Genomic DNA, 24276 nt, shown 5'->3' on the forward strand with positions numbered 1-24276 from the left:
AATAAAATAAGGACATTGATGATACTAAACTGGAAACAGTATTCATAAAAAAGCTGCAGCTTAATCGTCATAAAGAAGTTACGGTATGGATAAGCCTAAATCCCATTATATGCAGAATTTAAGAAATCTGATGATCTGTAGTGAGAGTTTGAAACGTTGTGTATTTTGATTTCAATTAACTTCACAATCATTATTCTAATGTAAATTTGAATGAAATACTCATTTTCAAAATACAGCGTAAAGAAGAGCAACTCAGTCATGGACATATGAACTACAGTTTATACATCCATGGCATTACCATATGTATGTGATATTTGACATAAAAAATTTTTTTTTTGATAATGTCTTTTTCACTTACCTATTACATTCAGTTGTTCAATTGCTTTATTATGTTTCTCCAATAATTTTCCCAAGAAGAAAACCATTGGTAGATCTACTGCTGAGAGTTCAGTGTCCTGATACGATGCACTATCCATATTTGACGGTCTTTCTATGTTGTATAAGCAGAGATCTATCGGTCAAGTGTCCTGTGGCTATCATCTACACAAACTAGATATTCTTCCGATAGTGTACCTTTATTTATGACAGTATTTAGTTATTTAGGCATCAAAACAATTGGCATAAACCACTGCATCATATCTGGTTGGCTGGTTAATATAAATGAACCACTAATTGATGTTACAAATATCTTGTAAGCACCAAATGTAATGTAGGGGAACAGAGTTTAATTCAAAGAGAAAACAATTCTAATCAACTCCGTTAATTGCCTGGGTCAGCGAAGGATGAAAGTTTTAGTGCAAGCTCCTCAATCCAGCTAATTCTTCAATTCAAGCAAATATAATAGAACAATCATCCTTAGCCATATCATTCATTATATAGATGATGTTATCAAAACCATTAATGAAAAAGACACATCTTAGTTTTACATATATTAAAATAAATATATTTATCTCATTTTATACAAAAATTGTACAAATTTGTATGTACATATATACAAGTCGATTGTATTTACACTAGTATATTACAAATTTAAGCACACTAATAAACCAATATATTATTTTAGAAATATATTATGACTATACAATCAGTGTGTGTGAATAACAAGGAGTTTCAAGAGTTCTCATTATTGACGCGTTTTCGTTTACGAAATCTAGAAACCATGTGCGACGTATCGAGTTTTTCCGTTTCTCGTGTTTCCCATCGTTTGAAATCTTTCAGTCCTAACTGTCCGTATTTGTAAATGACTTTTTCGAGTTCGTCTAATTTCGACATGATTTTCGCGCCGTCTTCGAAGTACGCGTTTTGCGAACAGTCCATTATACGTCGAAATCGGCCCTGAAATGTCTGAAAAAAAAATCAATGAAAATTTAAACGATGCATTAGTTTCAGTCGTGATTTCTAAAAATAAACCATTATGATATTCAAAAACTTAATGAAAATCAATCCACTCAAACAACCCAAAAATCAATCCAGAAGTATATCACCTGATATATCGTTCTAATTGAAACTGCTATTTCGAGAGACATTTTGGATTGAGACATTAGCTTCTAATATATTGTACACAATATATTGTATTTTTCTAACTTCTGACACATTGAATTGTTATTGCAAAACCTATTGTTTCATTCACAATTGTTGGTTCTGTGCAAAATGAATTTTACTAAGATATTTTCTATACAGCAGGATCCACTTAATTTGGATCATTCAGGACCAACAAAATAAATATGGATGAAAAGTAATTTTCTGGTATATTAATGAACAAATGGACTACAAATATTTTCTGAATTAGAACAAGAAGCCGATCCGGATAAAGCGGGTTTGACTATACTTACTGTAAGTAACGTTTTCGCAATATCAGTAGATTCGGTGTGGCCAAAGCTAAGCAGCTGTGTTCCAAATGTATAGAAGTAAGGCCCCATTTTATGTAAATCGACGACATTCGGATCTGCTTGGTAAATATGTCTGTTACCTTCTCGATATTGTTTCGGTATTTCTATACTGACTATATGTCTTTTCCGACTGCACAAAGCTCGTGCAAGCCAATAAGGAAGCTCCAGTTTCGAATTAGCGCTCAAGTCTTCGCTGTCAGCACTCGGATCCAAGAAACCTGTCAAATGAGAAATCGGGTACGTTCATGTATGTTCAATTGTGAAAGGGAAGATTATTTTTGGCAAAAAAAGCCAAATATTGAAAAGTGTGATAAATTGAGAAGTCAGACAGACCCAGGCTAACTAACATAAAAAAGCAAAAGTGGTCTAGTACCTAGCCGTTGTTCCTGGAACCGTAACAACGACTGGAATTCAGACTAGAGGAAAAGGTGCTTTTTCAACAATAGGCTACATGAAAAGAATCAAGCAAAGAATCTGTATTTTAAATAATTTTGAATATCATATGATATTCAAAATTATATAAAATACAGATGGTGCCATGAAAACTTAAAACATTTTAATTGGAGAAAAGAATTAATCATACAATCATTTATTGATTAAAATTTCATTTGATTTTGATTGACCACTAGTTACTGTCTATTTATTAATTGATGAGACCTGTTTTTCTTGGATATTTTGCTTACTTTTTGGGGTACATACCTCATTTATGTCTTAACAGAATGCCAAAAGTCGCGGACAACAACTGAATATCCGATATATTTCCAGTTCTGTACCAATTAGATGGATTGGCAAAAAGACTCCTTAAGTCCAATTGAATGAGAGAGAAAATCCTCCATTTTGTGAAATTTCTTGAATTTTTACATTGTCACCATGCCTACGAAATGAAGTTATTTTTCTTGTGGGGTCTCAACAACTAAATCAGGGTGGCGTAGGCATGGTAACAATGTTCAAATCCAAGAAATTTGACAAAATGGAGGATTTTCTCTCTCATTAAACTGGACTTAAGGAGTCTTTTTGCCAATCCATCTAATTGGTACAGAACTGGAAATATATCAGATATTCAGTTGTTGTCCGCGATTTTTGGCATTCTGTTAAGACATAAATGAGGTATGTACCCCAAAAAGTAAGCAAAATATCCAAGAAAAACAGGTCTCATCAATTAATAAATAGACATTAGTACACAGACAGTCACTGAGAAAGATGAAAAGTTTTTATCATACCTAAACGCTTAACTGGCGTAATAAACTTGCAAGGAATTCTTTCTTGCGATGATAATATATCATCTATACTGAAGTAATTTTCCCTGTAACCCGAACTGCGGTCATTCGATAGAGAATTAGACATATTTTTTCACTTTTTCAATCAAATTTTGTATAAAAGATGTAAAGTAGGTCAACTTTTGAATTCCGCGGTCACTTGGGAATTGCTAATTTGTTTTAATAGCCTTTTATCCCCGAAATTCCAAACTCATTATATATATTATGTTCCTGTTTTATCATCTATTTGTATACTCAAGCTATGTTCATTATATTCTATAAATCAGTATAAGAGTAAATTACTTTTTGCTGCCGGCAATAATAAAATTAATTGAATTTTGTGCTCGAATTGTCCGCTCACATTGAACTTCTTTTTACGCGTGGTAATACAATTTTGAATAAATGTTTGAACAATTACAATCATTGATCTTGCAACAAGCTTGCAACATTTCATTTCATTTTATTTAGTGTAAAAAGAAATCTGCTAATTGTTGAATTCACAAAAATGGCTTTCAGATAACGTACTATTTTGCACACCAACCCGGAAGTAAAACTTCGGCCTTTCTGTTTACGGAAATCAAAATGGTGTCGTAATTAATGAAGTTTTTATCTCTACTTCTTGAATTATGGCCAAGACACCGACGTGTAACAAGCGGGCACCTACTTGACAGCACGTTTCGAATACGTGACATTACTGAAACCTGGAATAACTAGTTTAAATCGACAACCCAACGTTGCTAAAACGGATTTAAGTCGTCGAATTGTCATCATGCCTGTCGTTTTGTTAGAACGTTTACCCCTTCCTAGTTTACAGACATATACGACGTTCAGCGTCGTTTTGTTGGCGTGTGCTATTATCTTCGCGCATCAGAACGTGACGGATACATCGCTTGCTTCTAATGACACCGTTGAAGCGGTTGCGGGCGGCGCCAATTCAGCTGATGAAGCCGGTGGCGGCGGCAGTCTCATCGCTGACGGAATCCTCATCAAATTCAGAGAATGGGATGTGTATTTTTCGAGTATGTTTTCTCTGCTGATGTCTGAAACGTGGTGTGTGTGGGTAAGTGTTTTTTTACGGGTACCACTGAAAAAATGAGTTTAGATTAGTTTATATCGTATTCTTTATTTCATTTTCAGACGCTGATAAATATGGCGTATTGTTGTTTGATTTTGGTTGGTAAGACAATACAGAACATGGTGTTCGGGGAACTTCGTGTCAGTGAGCAACAGGTAATGTCGGTTTTCATCATCTTCTACGCCTCATTCTATCTTAAAAAATATCCTGTTGTATTAATGCTCATTTCCAACTTAGATATTCGCATGTCGATATGCCTTTGATTACAATTCTATCATCATTGACAGTTTGTTCTTGTTCATTTCAGCACATTCGTGATAAGTTCTGGAATTTCGTTTTCTACAAGTTCATTTTCATCTTCGGCGTAATGAACGTGCAAAATATGGATGAAGTCGTGATGTGGTGTGGCTGGTTCTCAGTTCTCGGCTTTTTGCATCTTCTTTCACAACTCTGCAAAGATCGCTTCGAGTATGTAAGTAAAATCATTTTCCGTATGCGGTCTCGATTATCGATCGAATACGGGGTATTTTTGGCCCATCGTGATTAAATTGAGAACTACTCTGCGTGAGGTATTATTTAATTAGCGACGTTAGCTACAAATTTGCTTATTAGCCACATTCTAATAACACGGTAATATCTCGTGTAGTCTCAATCAGAGAGGGTACCTTAATTAATTGAATACACGAATACAGTAAACGATATGTGCAGTAGTTGCCTAGATATAGCATTACTCACCTTGGTCATTGGTAGTTAATAGTTCTTGGGATTATCCAATTTATATCCATGTACACTTCGTTTTTAATTTAAAAAATTCTTATTCGAGACTACAATGTTGCTAGTGTTTATTTTTCGATGAATTGATGATTAGAATGATTTATGAAAAAAAGAAATGAAATCTAGTTACTCATATTTATACCAGGGTCCTTATGTTTCCTTAGATTCCTATCCTATTATATGAATATCCTAAAATCCAAAAATTCTAATAATAATTATGTCAAATTTTTGACAAACTTTTAGGGGTGAAATAACCTAAAATTCTGAGATCCCCTCAAATCCCCCATAAATTATGAAATTTTTCAACTCAATCTATGAATGCAACTCTGTGATTATGCAAAGTCAATCAACCAGACTGTCCAGTTGGTCCCAGAAAATTATCCATGTCTCCAAAAGTTGCTTGGGGCGCTATCTATCCCCTGAAAAGCGTATATAAATTAGTATGATAAGATATTTCATGATGCCGAAAGGAAATTGTGTTTTCAATGAAATTCCTCTGTTAATTATGTTTGATCAGAGCGGCATGAATGAATATTACACAAAAATAGACTCCTAAAATTGTGAGAAAATGACCTAAAATTACCCTAGAATTGACTTCAGTTGACTGATGCCTTGGAACCCTGTATAAAGACATGGCAGATGATTGATTATCATGTGTTTTTTCAGTTATCGTTCTCACCAACGACCCCGAAATGGACTCATATTCGTGTGTTGATGCTACTAGTTGGAATATTGATTCTTTGTGGTCTATTGATAGCGGTCTGCATACTGATCGGAATCCAGACTGATTTTAACACGTTTGCTTTCATGGTGGCTGAGGTGAGCAATCATTTCTTACGTGACCATTCCAATAGTTTATTTTTCGAGATGAAAAATTTTTTTATTTCGTAATAGTCAAAATTCAATTTCTACCAGTTACTTCTTGACCTTGTCGTGTAAATGGATTAAGTTTGATTGACGGATAATATGTCTAAAGCAGTTAAAGTTAAATGTGTTGAACCTCATTCATTTCCCATTATTGTTTTGATATATTTTAGTGCGTATTACTTATCATCAACACCCTCTACGTCATATCCAGGTAAGCTATGACACATTTGACCGAAGTACTACACCTAGTTTATGGACTTTATTAGACTTAATAGATAAGAAACTGGTTTTTCGTGTGACTTTTATTCAGTAAATCAAATATAGATAAATTATTTGACTTAATACCTTGAAATGCTAGTTCAATAATTGTATTAAGAGGAAATATTTTTAATGGTATTGCGAACAATACCCGAGTAGACGCAAAGCTAGCTTAAGGATTGTCTGCGGCAATGATAAATACGGTAACAGGTGGTGTTCCTGGAACTGTGTACAGACGAATGTTGATATCAATTGCACAAAACAAGTGCACTTTTATTACCACTGATGATATTATTCTAGGTAGGCCTATTGTGTATAAAAAAAACCATAATCACCAGTAGAATGCAAACTCAAAACCATTTCTTAATTGATTTGGTTATGAGTACTGTAGTAGAAATGGATCGATTCCTATTCTAGAGTCACTAATACAGAATTCAAACTCATCATCTTCTACGCCTCAATTTATCTTTGAAACATCTTAAACCATGTCTATAAAGAAAAATAAGTAATTTTGAGCTCAAATAATGGACTTTGCCTTCAATGTGGCTGTGTGAAAAAATTTCTGCAAATAAGTTTTCTTGGTTCGTCTAGCCCACAATCTCCCAGTCTCTAACTTGGATTCATTGTTGCAGATATAGTATACATCTATTCGATATCAGCCAGGAGGGAGTGTGGGAAAATAGAAGCATTTACAACTACTATACCGAGTTGATTTTCGAGCTTGCTGCATTGTCTGTAGATTTCGCACATCATTTGCACATGTTGGTAAGTTCTTTATGTAAATGATGATATACAACCAAAGTCAAAGTAACGCCATCCTTTTTAATGTCACTGCTCACTTTTTTTCAGAGAACAAATTTGCCCAATCTAAATATAATTCAATGAAAATACCATTCTTTATATCGCCATATTCGTAATAATGCCATCTATTTCAGTGCTTCCAACAGTGGCGTTAGTTTGAAACCAAAAATCATGTTGAAAACTTTGTATTGATTTTCCTTCAAAATTGATGATCTCTCTTCCAGATTTGGGGCAATATTTTCTTGAGTATGGCTAGTTTGGTGATCTGTATGCAGTTACGTTATTTATTTTACGAGTTCCAGAGAAGAATAAAGAGACACAAAAACTACATAAAAGTTGTGAATAGCATGGAGGCCAAGTATGTTTGTATTTCGATTCTGAATTGTTGCAATTGTTAATGTATGGCATTTGTCTCATAAACTAATCAGTCTTGATTTTATAATCTCAGGTTTCCGATTGCCACTGCTGACGATTATTCTAGTACAGATGATTGCGCGATCTGTTGGGATAAAATGGAAATGGCTCGAAAATTGCCATGTGGCCACATATTTCATAGGTATGTTTGTTCATACATATACGCCATGGTAATGAACTAGTTCAATTCTATTTCTACTTGCATCACCCATAAGAAAGGCAGGGTCCCTATGACCACTTGATTCCTTTAATACTTCTAAACAGAAAATGCTTGTAAAAGTGCTTGAAACTCCTTTGATTTGAGCCAAATGCCCGAAGCTGCTTTAAAACTCCTAAGGCCAGGGTATCTTTTACCAAATTAGGCAGTTACCAAATAAGAAATCGAGTTAAGTAGTGTACAGTAAAGGATAAAGATTTGCTGATAAAACCATCAAATTAACGGTTTACCAAGATAAACATAACCGATTTAGGAGGAGTCTACTGTAAATTAGACATGAAAGTGATACACACACTCCTCGAAATATGAAATTTTCTTTTCTTATTTCCTTAAACCCCTTATTTCCTGGAATGACCGATCTGTAGGGACACTGATAGGTCTTCGTTGAGGATAAATTTTGCGCTTACATTTGACTTTCAAACATTTGTATATTTGATTGCAGCTCTTGTTTACGATCATGGCTGGAACAAGATACAACGTGTCCGACTTGTCGAATGTCGTTGAGTGATCCTGGCGAAGAAACTCCTCCCGTCCAAGAAGAACGAGGAGCTGGAGACGCCGACCGACAAAATCCCCAAGATTCGACAGCCAACCATTTCTTCCACTTCGATGGTAAATAGATACATGAAAACAGATGAAATCATGTTGTTAAATATATATATATGTATGTTACGCTGTATCGAAATCGTGATGATATCGTGGTATGTATCTCTCATTGAAGGATCGAGATATGTGAGCTGGTTGCCTAGTTTTTCGGTCGAAGTCACTCACACTCAATTCCTTGGAAATGTCCGTCGTCAAAACATCACGCCAAATCAGACATCTCAGTTAGATCATATGGTGAGTATTAGGATTCTGTCTATAGCAACAATATTTTCTCACATATACTGAAGTATCCCAAATATTTCAAATAATGCTATGTACTATAAATACCGTAAGACAAATTATTTCATTAACAATTATCTTTTCACGAATTAGAATATGATGGGATATGATTTATGAACTATAGTATGGGTGACATAGATATGTCTGTAGAATACAAGAAACAGAATTAAGCTTTAAATTATATGAAAGCTGTGGTGTTCATTTCAGGCGAGACAAGTACAAGGCGTATTTCCTAATGTGTCAATAGAAACTATTCAAGAGGATCTCCGAGTGACATTTTCTGTTGAACAGACAATTGAAAACATTCTGGAAGGGCGATTGATTTCACCACCAGTAAGTTCATCATAAGTGTCTCAGATAAAGCTTCAGGCTCTACTTTTTCTGTATGGTTAAGTTGGGCTGAGTGAATGATTGAGCTATTTGAATATTTGTGCACTGAAGCTTTATGGCCATTTTGCAGTATTAAGTATTTTATTTCGTGTTTGTTTTGTTTCGCTTTTACAAAATATTTTTATACTCGATAGACCAGCGCATTTGCAACACTGACCACGACCAGTCCGGTATATTCAGATGCTATATCAACTGAAGCAGAAGAAGAGGTAACCAAAGCTGTTTGCTCCCTCACATATTTTAACTTTCTTCGCTCCTATTTGACAAGCTTTCATGTTCGCCTTTTTCCGTGTTTAAGGATGTTGCGCTAAGCAATACGGAAGATCATAACATCATGTCGACATCTGAATTTGATAGTTCTCATCGAATTGAAGCTAATTTCATAGCGGACGAGTTAGATTCTAGTTCTGTCAGTAATGAAAGGTGAATACTGTGCTTTAGATCCATCGTACATGGAGCTCTATTTAAACCTTATTGCAAGTATGGCTTTTCTGATCTTTCTGCTTACCTTTTCCAGCAATGATGAACCTGTAGCTGCACCTGCCGGTGTCAGATTTTCAAAATCATCATCAGAGAGGGAACAGATTTTAATGAATAGAAAAGAAGATATGATTCAACAAGCAAAAAGGTACGTGTATACCACCAGTTTTTTTTTGGGAAATCTGTTGAAAATTAGCTCATTTCTTGGAATCATTGTTGCAACCAGAATTGAACATTGATTATGTTGAAACCGGAGAAGTTTATGAAGGAATGTTCAAAATATCAAAACGCATTCAGATAGCTGAACACTTGCCTATACTTTGTACTGGTGTTGCGCAATTATATACAAAATGTAGTCTTTGCATATATTTATATGACTTTTGTTTGTTACTGTTCATAGAAAGTATATGGCCAAGTTGAATCTCCCTACAACTTCGAGTACAAGCACTAGTACGACATCTACACCAGTTGATAGTCACGATCTGCTTCAACCGGTGAATAGCCGCGAGTTAGCATACCAGGCGGCCCAACGACGTATCACTCGAAATCTTAACACGGATACGTAGTGAGCAGTTGTGAAAAACTATTGAAACAATTAGATACAATTTCGTATATAAGGGACAAAATCTACAGATGTAAAAATCCGTGTAAACTCCATCTCTATTTCAGCTAATTGTTAGAAAACTTATTGAATTGTTTCTCTGAGAGGATTATATCCACAATAAATTTGCGTACGCAAATTAACACACTGAATGTTACTGCTGTAGCCAAAGATAATGATCTTTTGACATTTCGTCATTGTAGCAGTATATGGTTCTCGTAAGTGAATGAATTTGTCTTAGGTTCTGGTCCATGTGTGTAGTTGCTTCGCATTTAGAAATGTGTAATATGCCGGCATATATGTATATATATTGCTTTATAAAAATCAAGTAGCGAGTAATACCTGGTAGGTGAAAACATCAATGAATAACCAAGGCAACAATTAAGAACTAAAATGGGAATTTGACAATTCATATGACCATACCCCAATAAAGGCATTATGATTATTGTACGTGTACATACATTATAATCTATATATGTATATATTATACATATTTTCATAAAAGTTTCTGGCCTTATTTCATATACTCGACTTCAAGCTTGGCCGTGTATAAACCATTCAATTTTAGTGTTGGTTGCCTGAGAAGAATTTGCTATATACTGCAGCAGGTGAAAATATTTTTCAATATATGTGAATGAAATGTAAAGATTTATTTAAATCTATTTGTCTAGGGTACAATCTCTTCAACGAAATATGTGCTATGATCCACTTGATTTTCTTGTTTTTCTCAACACGAATTTTTTCATTTCAAGTTCCATCCCTTTATTATTTGTTTACTACAATATCCTATTTATTTTATTTATCGTTGTAATGATTGATGTAATCTGATCCGGAAAATTGTATTGAACTGGAAAGTAACCTTGAATATTCTCTAACTATGCACTACATGTTTGCCCAATACTCTGTATAAGCTTTTGCAGCTAATGGCTACTGTTGATATGTTCTGGACTGTGTTAATCCAGTAATCGAATTTAAAGCAATCCAAGCGCTTAGACTTTTACCAACATATGCATCAGCATAAGTAGCAATACCAAATTTGGTTGTCTGAAAATTGTAATTCCAGACGAATTTTGGCAATGAACAAAATCTGGTATCAGTTTTACATACCGGTATGTGAAATCAATTTGTAATAGACTTGTATAATAGAAAAATGGTGCTGTGTGTAATTATTATTGTGTCATATGTAATTCAGTTGATTTTTCCTTAAAGTTTTTATCGCTGCTCCTGATTTACTTTGATAACCTATAAAATGAACTAACATTATCTCTACATATTATGGTATATATGGATTAAATATATGCGTACATTAGTTTATGTTGAAAAATTTTGTATGTTTTCTGCTTAGATTACCATTGTAAAAATGCTCAAATAATCTAAATCGCTACATTCCTTCTTTTTAGTGAATATACATGCTGTTTTTTGAAAGCTTATATGTATGACTTCTTCTGCAGTGCAATATTATTTGGGGACATGCATCTTCTATCCCGTGACTAGTTAGATTTGAGCGGAGGCTCCCAGAAATATAAAGGTTAAATTTCAAGAAGTGGTACATGTCTTGATCTGGAACATAAGAATTTCGGTACAAATTAATGTAGAAATATGCAATAGATTTCTTCAAGCACGCTTTTTCTGATAAAAATTCCAGAAAAATAAATAAAATACATGTACACCACTTCTGGACGTACCTATTGAAATGATGCGATACATTTGCATTTAATTTCATGTTAATTGTCATCAGCAGCTTCTCGATACTCTTGAAACACTTAATTACTAAGGGCATTATGTTGGTTTTCTGAACTTAATTGTTCTCTCATAGGTTTTTTCAAAACAAGGCTTGTCAGTCTGGTGTAAATACCGTGCTCAAATCCAGTTTTTGTATTCAGCTGCAATAATATACAGTTTCTCAGTCACTGGATGATGATGTATTCACGATATTTAATCATGATTGATAACATCTTCATAAAATAAATATTTTACGAATAAAATGAAGCTGTGCAATTTGTCTTGGATGAATAAGATTTATAATGTTTGGCTTAGTTGAGTATCTCTTAATGTTAAATTATCATTTTCTTGTAAGTAATTTGATGTAAATGCACCCAATTGTATTGGCAGGTATGTCTTTATTTTTATCAAAATGAATTGTGTGAACCTTTGTTCAAAAATCAATGCAGTGTATGCTATATTTTGTTGGTGTTAATGTTGGCAAATACATAACAGCAGTCTTGCTCTTCATAAATCTATAGCCTTGTTTACATAGGTGCTTTGAATATTAAAGGCTTTATCTTTTGATTTGGACCCAATGTATTTAGATAGTATTCGAATATGATAGCAGTCGAATTGTTGTTACATTAATCCCACAATTGTCAGAACAAACTTGTTTCTAAGTTAATCCTGAAATATCAAGAAACAAGTTAAAGTTCTCCACTTTCCCGTTTTGTGGATTTGTACACTCCTCGACAGCCCTGGTCCATCTTCAAACACTATTATGATCTAGGGGTTATTAGCTATCAACAACTGACCAATGTATCAAATCTATTTGTTTTAACAAGGTACCGCTTTTTCCGAAAAAGAATCCTCATTTCTAGTTGAAGGCTAGGTGATGTAAGAACGACAAAGATATCGTAAATCCATTGTTTACTAAGTGAATCCAAACCGAACAGCATGGTAAACCTATCAAAAACCTGTCCTACGGCGTCAGCTTATGATCCCTTAACCATCATCGCAGACAAAAATTTTAACAACATCGATATATAATCATCACACAAGACATTTATTCCGCTATCCACTTCAATTTCATATGATAAATAACACAAGAATGTATGTTCATGTATATACACTCATCTATCGATAGTAAACACCTGTTGCAATTACATGTACGAAAACCATCATCAGGGATAAATGATTAGTAGTAGTATTATAATTAGTTGCCAGTCTATCTGATTGTTCTCTCTAAATACGTTTAACAAAAAGAAAAAAAAACAATGGTCGAATTAAAACTAATATCGTTCTTCCTAATGTTTGACTATCTTTATTTCCAGTCTCCCTTTTCGTAGTCCCATTTCGACGCAACACCTTCTACGGCTCCTTGACGTTGTTGGATCATACGTAACAAGTTAGCTTCCCTCCATTCTTGCGTAATGGTATGCGGTTTAGGAGGATATACTGCAAAGATAATTCAATTAAATGATAGCAAAATGGTCTACTCAAAATGCTTTCTTTCTAGTCCGGGGGCTTTATCAGAACTAATTCGGATGAGAATTCATACACTTCGCTTACCATATTGTTGCATCCACATGTAAAACCATCCGGCTACCCCGAAACCAAATAATACTCCGGCTACAACCGATTTCCAGTCACCAGTTGGAGCGGTCATTTCGGCGTAAGTTTGACAAAAGCTTGAGCGATATACTGAAAATATAATACATAATTCCTAAACGATGCCAACAGAAAGAATCACGATAATCTTCCACAGAAGGACTGAGTTCGAAGACCATTTGATTCCATCAATCATGCTTTGTAAAAGTTGAGCGAAAACTGCTAATGGAGACAATTAGGGCATTTCTTTGAAGAAATACTCTCCAATTTTTCAAATGCAGTACATATACAGTGGAACCTTGCAACGACGAACTTCATTCGACCAGAAAATCTGTACATTATAACAGATAGCTTATCCAGTATGAAATTAATGAAAATATGGGTCCAAATTCTTGTTTTGTGATAACTGAGATCAACTGTTATATCTGGGGTCATTACAAGCATTCACTCCCTGATATGAACTTACATTGTTTTTTCTCGTCGACGGATAAGTTTTTCCAGTCGCCAGCTTCTTTCTCTTTCAACGCTACGATTTCGGCCGTATCTTCTTTGAAACGAATCGCGGGGCACGGAAATTCGATTCGATCCATATAGTTACCGCGTCCATTAAATCCGAAACCGACAACCTCTCGGTCTCCGATTCGAGGGTGGGCGCGTTCTTTAACCGAGATCGTGTGTGAATCATGTCGTGCTGCCGAAGTAGTGAGCGCCCTCTGTGATGTTGTTGCCACTCGCCGTCCGGCAAACCGTAATATAGAACTTGCCATCGTGATCTGGAAAAATGATTCGTAAATTATTAGATCTATCAGTGCTTAATATAAGTTTGAAACTGCCTTAAATGTTAAACCTTTGAAAATCAAAATATAGAGAGAAAAGCTTTCAAATATTCTGATAAGAATGGATCAGTCTTTGTCAATTCGGGATCTGCCAAATACGTTGAAAATTGCGCCCCTTAACCCCTCTAGTCAGGGCGCCAACACCACAGGCTCACCTTCAGAAATTGCAATTCTGAGCACAAGCACATGTCATTAGGGGCTGGAGGGTGGTCACTTTCTGCCCATTTACAAATTTGTTGAGTTTTCCTGGATTTTTCCATATAATAACACCAAATACCCCATGACAGCAAGTGAATCCGAGAAATTTCTTGGTTTAAAATCGTTACTATTTATTCATTTTCTTTATGAACCACGTACTGTTAAAGAAACGCGCTGTCAATAACATGACTAGGTTTTTTGCAAAATTTGTAAAAAAATTCCCATATATTTTTCTTTCTGAAATTTTTCCATTCCCTTTCGGTTTTTGTTTCCCTCCTGTCGTCGAAACCCAGTGGCCACATCCCATCTCCCACTACCTTAGATGCATACTTAATTGATACAAGGTAAGCTGATACATAATGTCATTCAAATGTCACGTAAAAGCAATAAAAAGAACCAGGTTCAAGGTCGCTGTGTAGTTTGACACACCGCCACCACCGACCGAGAACCGGTTAAAAACAATTTAAACATCGTTAATCTTTGAGATTATGAATGAAGATAAAATGTTATTATTTCCAATCTAAGTATCCGTATTTAATTTACACGCTCTCTGCAAAAGATCCCACAGGAACCGATTGAAAGGAGTTAATTATTCAAAAACGCGTGTTTAGTACATTACTTACCAACCTTCAAACAAAAATGGCCGACTAGCTTTGTCCAGATAGAGAAAAGTCAACGAATGGGTTTCCAAAAAGTACGTATTTTAACCCAGCTCAATTGAAAACATGTTATTAAATGACCCTTTAAATTCTATTGACAGTGCATGGTCTTGGATGGATGCATTTTATCGTGATTTGGGTAATTCATATTTTGATTGAGATGATTTCAATGACAGTTTTCAGTACTTAGTGCGATTTGATGTGGACCCGGAAATAGAACATAACATATGACGCATACTACCCCGAGTAAATTCTGGTCAGCGACACTGGTCTATGAAGAAATATATCTATTTCACGCTTCACAGAGTGTCGGAGTCTTCAATATCGAGAATGTTGTCATCATTTGCTGTCTAGAAATTCACTGAAAATCTCATGTTTTAGTAGGTGAGGTCGAGCACTTTTGTCGTACAGTCAGACCTAGTCAGTAACCTGACTGTGGTTTAGTTTCACGATCGGATATTTTCACAAACCACAGTCAGGAATGGGAAGGTCATTTTTGTATGAAATCTTCGTCAGCCAATTTGACTGACGAGTAATTTGCCTGGCATTTCATTGTCTCTTAAGATATCTGTCTCATTTTTGTTGTAATCGACGCACAACAGATTCGTAGTTACTCTGATACCTAAAACACCTCACCTGACGATCTTAATCCATGTGCAAATCGGCCGTAAAGTGAGAGTAAATTTCCGTCCAGTCAACAGCTGCCATTTTGAAAATTACTGGAGGTGCTGGCACCTGTGGACTGAGGCCAGGACAACAGCACAAACTAACAAAGCGAAACGACGGAATTTAAAAAAATTAAAAAATCAATTTTTATTCACATTTTTCTTTTACCAGAAATTTATTATTTCATTATTTATTATGGAAAACACGAAGACTTGAAATAAAAGTTGGAAAACCATCAAAAATAAAAATTGTCGTTTCGTCTTGGAAGTTTTATATAAATCCTTGTAGGTCCCCTTGTCTTATCATGCCACATGTGCAATACAGAGAAATGGCGGCCAATGGCGAAATTTGTGGAGAAATTAATTAATTTCTCAAAATAATGTTGATTAATCACTCGAAACATACATAAAATTGGATTATTTCGAAAGGTACCTGTGTTAGTTTGTGAATTAAGCCATTAATTGTGGACTGAAGTGAATAGAAAGTATATTTTTGAAGCGTTACTTTTTTCAACCGTGTTTTGGTCCTTGTCATCCCTAACGTTGGTATAAGCCCATCCGATTATAAAAAGCTTACCACCAACGATTAGGTAACTAACTAAGTCAGACCCTCCCCAGACTCGGTTGCAAGAACAAGAGACTAGAGAGAGATTATGATCACTTGTTTTTTTTCTTGTATTTGGTCTCTTTTTGTTCATCGCTTATTTGTTGATTATCTACTACTTGTTAATACTCTAACCATCACAATCGATAATGAACTTAAGTATAGTAAACAGTTCATTGAATTGTCTTCATCAACAAGTACCGTTTGAGTTACAATAAGAGGTCATAGTACTAATTAGCGTCTAGACGTAGCGGCCCCACTCCGCGTGGTTGCGCCACCGCGCGGGATTTACACGAAGCGGCAGAACACAAACAGGGCCACTCTCTCAATTTTCAATGATAGAAATCGTGTGTGCATTTCAATTATTTCGGCTGTTATGGTTTTAAGGCACAATATAAGTTGATGATGTGATATGGCGATGTTAATTAATGATAATTCCGCAGTGAAGCTAGTCACGAACGGTGTCGATTGAGTGTACAGCTGCCAAAAACACTGAAATGTGCGTAGTTGCGTAACTATTTGCAGTGAATTGCAGACGAAACATGAAGCCTTAACGGCCGTTTAAAAGAATATTATACCAATCGCAATTGTAAAATAAAAATGAGATAGAACCTAAGTTAAAATTCTGGCCATTTCTAAAATGTTATTAATTATTATTACTAATTTTTAGTCAGTGCGGAACGTTTAGTTTTCCAACAATAATGAGGGGTGGTAGGTAGTCATGCAATTCAAGTCATCATTATTACACGTTACTTCCGTGTTGTTGAAAATCTCGCGAGTCCTGGACTAAACCCCAATGAACAATGTGATCTGTGTGCTGGCCACAAATGCACACAGATCACACTACACTACCCATTACACACTCCAGTACCCACAGCTTTCATATATCCATCCAAATATTTAGTGGCTTTCTTCCTGGATGTACTACATGAGATAATTGTCACTTCTATAAGTCCTTTGTTATCCTTTTATTTTCAGTCTTCAAGGTAAAAAATTCATCAAATAGATAATTCACCACTGGTCCAGCAAGATGAAAAAGATATTTTACTAAGAATTGGAAGTCGTGGGTGAATAGATACTATCAGGACAATGGCTGGATTCCGTAGCAGTGCATGGGATCCTATTAATATTGTGTCGCAGATTTTGACAATACAGTGCGTTTTGTATTTTGGATTAGTGATATGGATTTTTCTTATGGACTTTATTGCCGCATCAGACAGATCACTGGATCAATTATTTGCCTATTCGGTAAGTAGACGACTAGGCCTACAGCAATGATTCCCCTCTGATAATGGCTTAACTTTTGATCATTATTGTGGTAATTTTTTCCGACTGGGTGGATACTGACTTACACTCAGGCCCTAGTCCTAAAAGCTGAACCAACTAAGTGATGAATCCATAAGGAAGTGAATACAACTTTGATGATTTCGTTTCAGGCTCTATCATTCCAGCAATTTAATGGAAGGCTCATCATGGGTGCATTTGTATTAAATTCACTAACAGGGTAAGGATAAATTGAACTTTTCACTAATATAACAAATCTTTTTAGAAATAGATAGATGAAAACCAGGTATCAATAATAAGCAATTACTGATTGACAAAAAACATTTTCAATAGGTTTTTACATTATCTGAAGTAAGCCTTGCTTCATTTTGACGATAAGATTCTTAGTTCTAGTTTCACAATATTTTCAATCATTGTCTACTTTGTTTTTCAGGGCTGTTGGATTATGGTTCATTGTACAGCGCACGAAGCTATGCCTGGATTTTACTGCCAGCGCACACTTCTTCCATTTACTGATCTGTTGGTGTTATAACCAAGCGTTTCCAAACACATTGTCGTGGTGGCTAACGAACCTTATTTGTGTAATCATTATGACAGTATTAGGCGAATTCATGTGTATGAGGACTGAACTGAAAGCTATACCCCTAGGCATGGGGCCTAAAGTGGATTTATAGTACCGATTACACAATATATTCATCATTCTTTCTCTCTCAGTTACCAAAGATGCTAATAAATAATGCTTCATTAGAGCATATTCACCGTTGATCCGTCATGTTCATGTCAGTACCTCTGTGGGGCTCACCATTTTTTGATAGACGATATAATGAATGTGTATTTGAAAATGAAGTTACAGGAATTAAGTTAATGTACCCGGTCAATGTGAATTCCGTAACCATTCCTTTTATCCCCTACTTTGACCATCCATATGTTCTTTTGCTCATCCATTTGTTCTTTTTCTGTGATCTCTTACAGATCTTAGGATCACTTAATCAATGGCTGTATATACACGTCTGTAATCTGTAACTATATTAAGTATCTGAAGCAATGTGAATATTCTATTGAGGGGACATACTGGTATTTAATTTCTGACACTTGATGAAAGTGGTACATGTATTCTTGTATTGTGTACAATAACTGTATATTTTTGATGTAAATAAATTTGTGATTTCATTATTGTTATAAGTTTGTTTACTGTCACTATCTTTTACTTCGGTCCACGCAAAGGTCTACTTTTACGAAACGTTAATTGAAAATTTCTTGAGCTGCGTTGAAGATGTTTAACACCTGTGGAACCGAGACTCAGAGATGATGCATATACATCCAGTAACTTCCCTAATATATTGCTTTATGATCCTTTTCGTTTGTGATGTCCTTTGTATAACGAGCTGCCGACATACTGATTTTAAGAAGTGGAGATCTTCAATAATTTATCATAATTTATTCTATACATACTTATGGGATATAATATACACAACAAGATAAGATGTAGTACAACAGTTCATACGATTTTACTGATCTTTCTTTCGGTACCAATAGTGACATCACATTATTATATTATTTACCAAAAACAACAAATTACAAGTAAAGCATAGATGATCACAGATTCAAACTTTATGACAACATATTCTTTAGTTAGACATATACATAGTGAATTGAACAAGGACATCTTTCTTTTCATAAAGCTGGTCGTCGATTTGATGAAAAACCTACATATGGTTTGAATTCGAGTTATCTATTTACAGAGGTTAACACATCGATATTGTATAAACATGGATAATGCTTGTGTCATTGTAAATATTATAACAGCTTGCTCAGATTCCTCAGTATGTCACCAATAGAAGACATAAGAATTGTATGCTTGATTTATACAAGAAATATTGTTCTATGTTTGTGGTATTCGAAGTTCACACAAATATCTGATAAGGCGATCATATCAATATATCTGCTTTTCCATTTGAGTTCTATTTATAACACCAATCCTTCGAAAGAAGGTCCATTGACTTCGGATGACGATTCCATACGATTACGTAAATGTTCTACAGTATTATGGAAATGCTTGTTGATCTGTTCACTTTCTTCATTCGCCTCCAGGTTCGGCAGTTCTTCCCTAATCTTTGATATTAGCTGATTTAGCACTTGAATTGTGACCTAAAATACCGAAGCAAGTGTCTAAATTCAACAATGAGATAAAGACAAACATTGTACAAAAGTGAATGAACTAGGTAAAGATAGCCCTGTGGTAAAAATTAAGTTGTAAGGAGGTATTTCAGTCATTCTCCATGAAGATAGCAAAACACATAATTGAATTGCTCCACCTAGTTTGCAATGACAGTTTTTGAGTTAAATGCTTGAGATTGTTAATGAATAGCATGCTACACATAGTAGGTATAATTAATTCATTCCTATGTTACCTGGTCATTTCCTTTCTCATAGAAATATATGTAGTGATTTAGAATCTCAACGAATAGTTGCACTTGTACCGAGTTATCCATACACTGGTTGGCAATACGCAGACCCTTCTTTAGACATTCCATTACCCTTTTACCATCGTGCATCTACAGATTACGACGAATATAGGTTAGAAAATGATTTCGTTCAAAATGATGAAAAGACAACGCATATAGATATTTGTACCTCTGCGCTGTCTCCTTCAGTGCTCTTTCCTGACCAGAATAGATGTGAGCAGACAGACACACCACGACACTGATCCGGTTTCTTCAGAAGTTTAGACGCAGCCAATGCGCATTGTGTCCTCAGAGGTTCGTGGTTTTCCTCGCCGAAACATGACATCTGTTCGAATGTTCCGATAATGAGCGTTATCGCGGCGAGCTGCGCTTTACTGTCGCTGATTTCATCTTCGTACAAAGTAAAAGCCTGAAAAATTACATATTCTAATATTATGGTATTTGTACAAAGTACAAGGTTGAATAATTGATAGTCCAAATATTTGTCTGACCGAAACCTCTAATCTTAATTTCTAGTCTGTTTGAATAATTACCTGTGACATGAACTCGTAAGCAACCGTTTCATAATTATCAAATTGTATTTCACCGGCAGCTAAAGCACCCTGCAGGAACAATCTAAGAGGCAATTCCGCCATCTCTGCTTTTATTAATGCACCTATCGTTTGATGACAAAACTGAAAGATCTTTTGGCATTTCTTTTCCCATTTATCATCCTGAAAGCAAATAAAAATTGAAATAGCCATTTTCTTCACATTTCACTAATAACAGCTTTCATTAATTTGGCCAGTTGCAAACTTTAGATTAAAGATGTATACTGTTTTGCTTACCTCTTCAGCTGCGGCCTTGTATCTAAATGCAAGTTTATACGCTGAGAAAACTAACGGTGGTAGTGTAAACTTGATCCTCTTATTTCCACCAGCTCCAAAATTTCTACGCGACGTATTCAAGATCTGCATAAAGAATTTACAAGAATTCAAATTATTTCAATTTTGCAGTCGTAAAGGGAGAAGATTTCATAAATTCAGTAGATGGTCACACAGTAGTAGCTCGTACCAAGTATTGTTGATCGAGGTCATCGGATAGTAACAGATTAATGAATCTTCCCATTAGACCCTGCTCCTCGATGAAATCTTCTGGATCCTCTTCATCTTGGGGTTGATCGTTTTGATCCATTACTAATGTTGACACAAGGTTCAATATCGCCTCCACCTGGAATACAAACGTTTTTAATTTCACACATTTGTGCCTCTTTTGAATACCGATGAACCTAACAAAAATTCATTTTTTTAACCTGTTCTTGACTCGGTATCAAAACTTCGTTCTCTAACGCGTTGTTGATTAGGTAACAGCTCATCGTTTTTCTACCATTGTAATCGAAGTATTCGAACAGCGGTCCGAAATGGTCGAGTTTTAAAACCGTCAGCACGTTGTTGTAACTGTCGACTGGAATTTTCATCAATTTCATCAACTCCTTCGAAACCGCACTCGAACTTTCTAGACTGCAAACATAAAACAAAACATGGATGAGATATAAATGACACTATGAGATTAAACTAGTCCAAGCTGCTTTCAAACTGATCCTCAGGATATTGAATATTATAGTGAAATAAAGCTATGATTATATCAGATCCGATCGCTTGTCCTCTAAGGGTTTAATCCACTCGGTACTGAAAGCAAGAGAGAGAGAGAGAGAGAGAGGAGACCAACACAACACTATCTTACTGATCAAGATTCATCCTGTTGAATATCTCTTCAGTTGTTTCAAGAACTTTATCGACATAGTCAACTCGATCTGGATAGCATTTCAGAGCTAGGTTGATTAGCGCGACTTGTAGTGATACAATATCTTCAGGAGGCATGTCTGGACGATTCTGGAATATGCAAAAACATCACAACACCATCATCCATCAAACACTCCCGACTAATGAATACGGTATTCATGAGGAATATGCTAAACTAACAGACCTGTATAACTTGTGATATTTGTTGTGAGAAGATATCAAATAGTTGTATTTCATTAGGTATACCGTTGCCATCATCTTTTTGTGCGAATTGGGCTAACCTGCAAGGAACGAGGTAAAAAAGTACAGTCACAGTAAACATTTTAAAAAATTTCATTATGGGGAAAATTATTGAACATCTTTACCTGTCAATTAATGCTATAATAATATTCTTAACGTTGACACTTTGATGAAGCTCTGCGCAGGCACGTAAAAAGTTATTCAAACATTGCAAATGAAATTCATCCGGAAACACCTACGTAAAACATGAAAACGATACATAAACAGAGAATTTGTTACTGAAAATTCATCTCTGTTGATGATGTAAATACCTGTATTACACATTCCATTAGATATTCTTGCGCAATTGGATCTCGACAGCTCACTGCTTGTTCCAGTACTCCAGGTAACACCATCTGAAGGAGACAAGAGAAATAATCTTGAAGTTTTCGTAATCACTAAACGATCAAATCGGGTTCCATGCAAGTATATGAAGTCATTAACCTTTTTATAAGTTTCGCAATCGATACATTCTAGCTGACTCAATCGAACGAGGTTTGTACCGACAAGAATTCGCAGCTCGCGCCTCTCCTGTTCTCTCTTCTCTTTCTCTCTCGTGTGACCTTGATGTTGCATTCGTACCCACAACTTGTTCATTTCACTGAAGTTCAACTGGATGAAATCGATCGAATCTTTGACGACGCCGGTTTCAGTTTCTCTGAAACATGAAAACATTCCAAAGTTTTAATAGAAGGCTGATTTCAACAGAATTTAAGCTATACAGCCAAACTCACGTAGGTCGTCCCATTACAAGTCGCCATATGATCATTTATTTTGTATGAATTTGAAGTCTCTAATGTGTGTTTAGTGTCTTTAAGTCATAGTTTGTGAGTTGTATTAACACCTAAGTTACACTACGATGGGTTGTCCCAATTCCCTTTTCCTAACATAAATCTAATTGCCTAATTCCTTGGTATCAGAATTTCAGTGATCATCAACCGAGCAATTTCTGCGATTATCAAGAAGAATTAACTCTACGGCGTATTGATGACTATGCTTTCAAGATCTCAGGATCGTTCACATGTGGTTAACAAGTAGATATTGGTGAAATTGATTGGGAACAATCGAAAAATACTAGTTGACTCAATAACTATGCAGTTTTTAACTCGTAAGATTGGGCAATTCAGTACAACATGTAACTCATGTAAGTCGTTTCACTTCATTAGATCCGATCACCAAAATCTGCAAAGTGGACTTACGTCTCAGCGTCAGTGTCTGGTAAAACATTTTTCGTACACTGTAGCAGGTAGTTGCGTAAGAAGAGTCCTCTGAGAGGATGCTGAACGCCTCGACACATCTCGACTAAATCCTTCAGAATGTCTTTCCGAGATAGCTCATTCGACTTGATGTAGACAACTCCAACAGTGATCAACAGGTATCTACAATGAACAGAAAAATCACACATCTTTTCTTGGAAGGTTTAGGCCATTATACAAAAATATATTTGGATTCGAAGAAGATCGAAGTAACTTACAAACGGGGTACTATATTCCCAGCGTACTGAACTAGTTCATAAAGATCGGCAACTTTTCGGCCTTTCTGAAATTCATCGACTAAATACAACTCTAAATGCCGTAGCTCATCAGAAATGGCCATATCTAAAATCATTTCAGTTAAAGATAAACTACGAAAAGTCTTAGAATTGAATCATCGAATTTCATTCGCTATTCTAGTTTTTTGCAAGGATACACAGCTCGTAGTAGCTTTTGGGCGATAACATAGAAGTGCGAAGTTCACTCAGCATATTGGATGCATGCTTCAAACCATCCATCAGTTTGCTCTTGTCCTGAAAAAATATAGAAACCATGACATTTTCATGCCGAATGAAACTACTATGTCTATGACATTTAAGTACAAGTATAGGCCTCTATAGCATATAGCTTACCAGACATCGCTTCATTTGAAATGACTGAACTTTAACGACATTGAGTGCTTCATCGAGGAGTTTCTCTTGCTCCTCTTGGGGAGAGAGATTCTGCGGTGTGGATGGCTGTAATAGTAGTAAAGCAGATTAAAAGTTGCCCTGGCAAGTGAATGTGTTCTGTTTGTGAAGACTACACCACAATTTGAGTAGACCTATAAAACTTTAATGTTGATTCAATTGAAATAAAAGAGGCCAATTTCTTAAGTCGCCCGAAATAAATGAAAATATTGCATAAATCTGTAGAAGAAAGGGGTGGAAATATAAGCAGGAAATTTCAATATTTGTTGTAGTATTATTGAAAACCACATAAGCAACACCCACCATTTTGAAGTCATGTGACCCGAATTGCCGGGCGGTGG

At 35.5% G+C, this 24276-nt stretch overlaps 5 protein-coding genes across 7 annotated transcripts; 2 read left to right on the forward strand and 3 right to left on the reverse strand.

Moving 5' to 3' along the window:
* Positions 1–955: 955 nt before the first annotated feature.
* LOC141902785 (DNA replication complex GINS protein PSF3-like) lies at positions 956–3275 on the reverse strand. Its single transcript, XM_074790676.1, has 3 exons — positions 3110–3275; positions 1833–2107; positions 956–1344 (listed from the first exon to the last, which is right to left on the reverse strand). Exons 1-3 carry the CDS (start codon positions 3231–3233, stop codon positions 1111–1113), a joined length of 633 nt encoding a protein of 210 aa, XP_074646777.1. The 5' UTR covers positions 3234–3275; the 3' UTR covers positions 956–1110.
* A 341-nt stretch (positions 3276–3616) lies between these two features.
* LOC141902783 (E3 ubiquitin-protein ligase AMFR-like) lies at positions 3617–12668 on the forward strand. The gene is made up of 15 exons (XM_074790672.1): positions 3617–4205; positions 4283–4375; positions 4528–4692; positions 5661–5813; positions 6032–6072; positions 6752–6884; positions 7145–7278; positions 7369–7476; positions 7994–8163; positions 8273–8391; positions 8644–8769; positions 8961–9035; positions 9125–9249; positions 9344–9454; positions 9707–12668. The coding sequence occupies exons 1-15, from the start codon at positions 3915–3917 to the stop codon at positions 9870–9872; spliced, it is 2010 nt and encodes a 669-aa protein (XP_074646773.1). The 5' UTR covers positions 3617–3914; the 3' UTR covers positions 9873–12668.
* LOC141902784 (cytochrome c oxidase subunit 4 isoform 1, mitochondrial-like) lies at positions 12659–14916 on the reverse strand. 3 transcript variants are annotated; one of them, XM_074790674.1, is made up of 4 exons: positions 14880–14916; positions 13689–13995; positions 13184–13315; positions 12659–13069 (listed from the first exon to the last, which is right to left on the reverse strand). In XM_074790674.1, exons 2-4 carry the CDS (start codon positions 13987–13989, stop codon positions 12936–12938), a joined length of 567 nt encoding a protein of 188 aa, XP_074646775.1. In that variant the 5' UTR covers positions 13990–13995; positions 14880–14916; the 3' UTR covers positions 12659–12935. The 3 variants fall into 3 exon arrangements, with proteins under 3 accessions (XP_074646775.1, XP_074646776.1, XP_074646774.1); XM_074790675.1 differs by having other exon boundaries at positions 14884–14900; XM_074790673.1 differs by lacking the exon at positions 14880–14916 and adding an exon at positions 14214–14333.
* LOC141902786 (protein SYS1 homolog) lies at positions 14900–18612 on the forward strand. Its single transcript, XM_074790678.1, has 5 exons — positions 14900–14950; positions 15092–15299; positions 17163–17432; positions 17621–17688; positions 17902–18612. Exons 3-5 carry the CDS (start codon positions 17274–17276, stop codon positions 18140–18142), a joined length of 468 nt encoding a protein of 155 aa, XP_074646779.1. The 5' UTR covers positions 14900–14950; positions 15092–15299; positions 17163–17273; the 3' UTR covers positions 18143–18612.
* A 293-nt stretch (positions 18613–18905) lies between these two features.
* On the reverse strand, positions 18906–24248 carry LOC141901991 (vacuolar protein sorting-associated protein 35-like). Its single transcript, XM_074789606.1, has 17 exons — positions 24239–24248; positions 23879–23983; positions 23683–23779; positions 23468–23591; positions 23193–23372; positions 22438–22651; positions 22266–22349; positions 22080–22189; positions 21899–21995; positions 21656–21804; positions 21225–21432; positions 20987–21142; positions 20761–20883; positions 20467–20646; positions 20103–20342; positions 19880–20023; positions 18906–19616 (listed from the first exon to the last, which is right to left on the reverse strand). The coding sequence occupies exons 1-17, from the start codon at positions 24239–24241 to the stop codon at positions 19434–19436; spliced, it is 2397 nt and encodes a 798-aa protein (XP_074645707.1). The 5' UTR covers positions 24242–24248; the 3' UTR covers positions 18906–19433.
* Between the last annotated feature and the right edge of the window lie 28 nt (positions 24249–24276).

This window comes from Tubulanus polymorphus, chromosome 3, assembly GCF_964204645.1.
Source record: "Tubulanus polymorphus chromosome 3, tnTubPoly1.2, whole genome shotgun sequence".
NCBI classification, from domain to species: domain Eukaryota; kingdom Metazoa; phylum Nemertea; class Palaeonemertea; order Tubulaniformes; family Tubulanidae; genus Tubulanus; species Tubulanus polymorphus.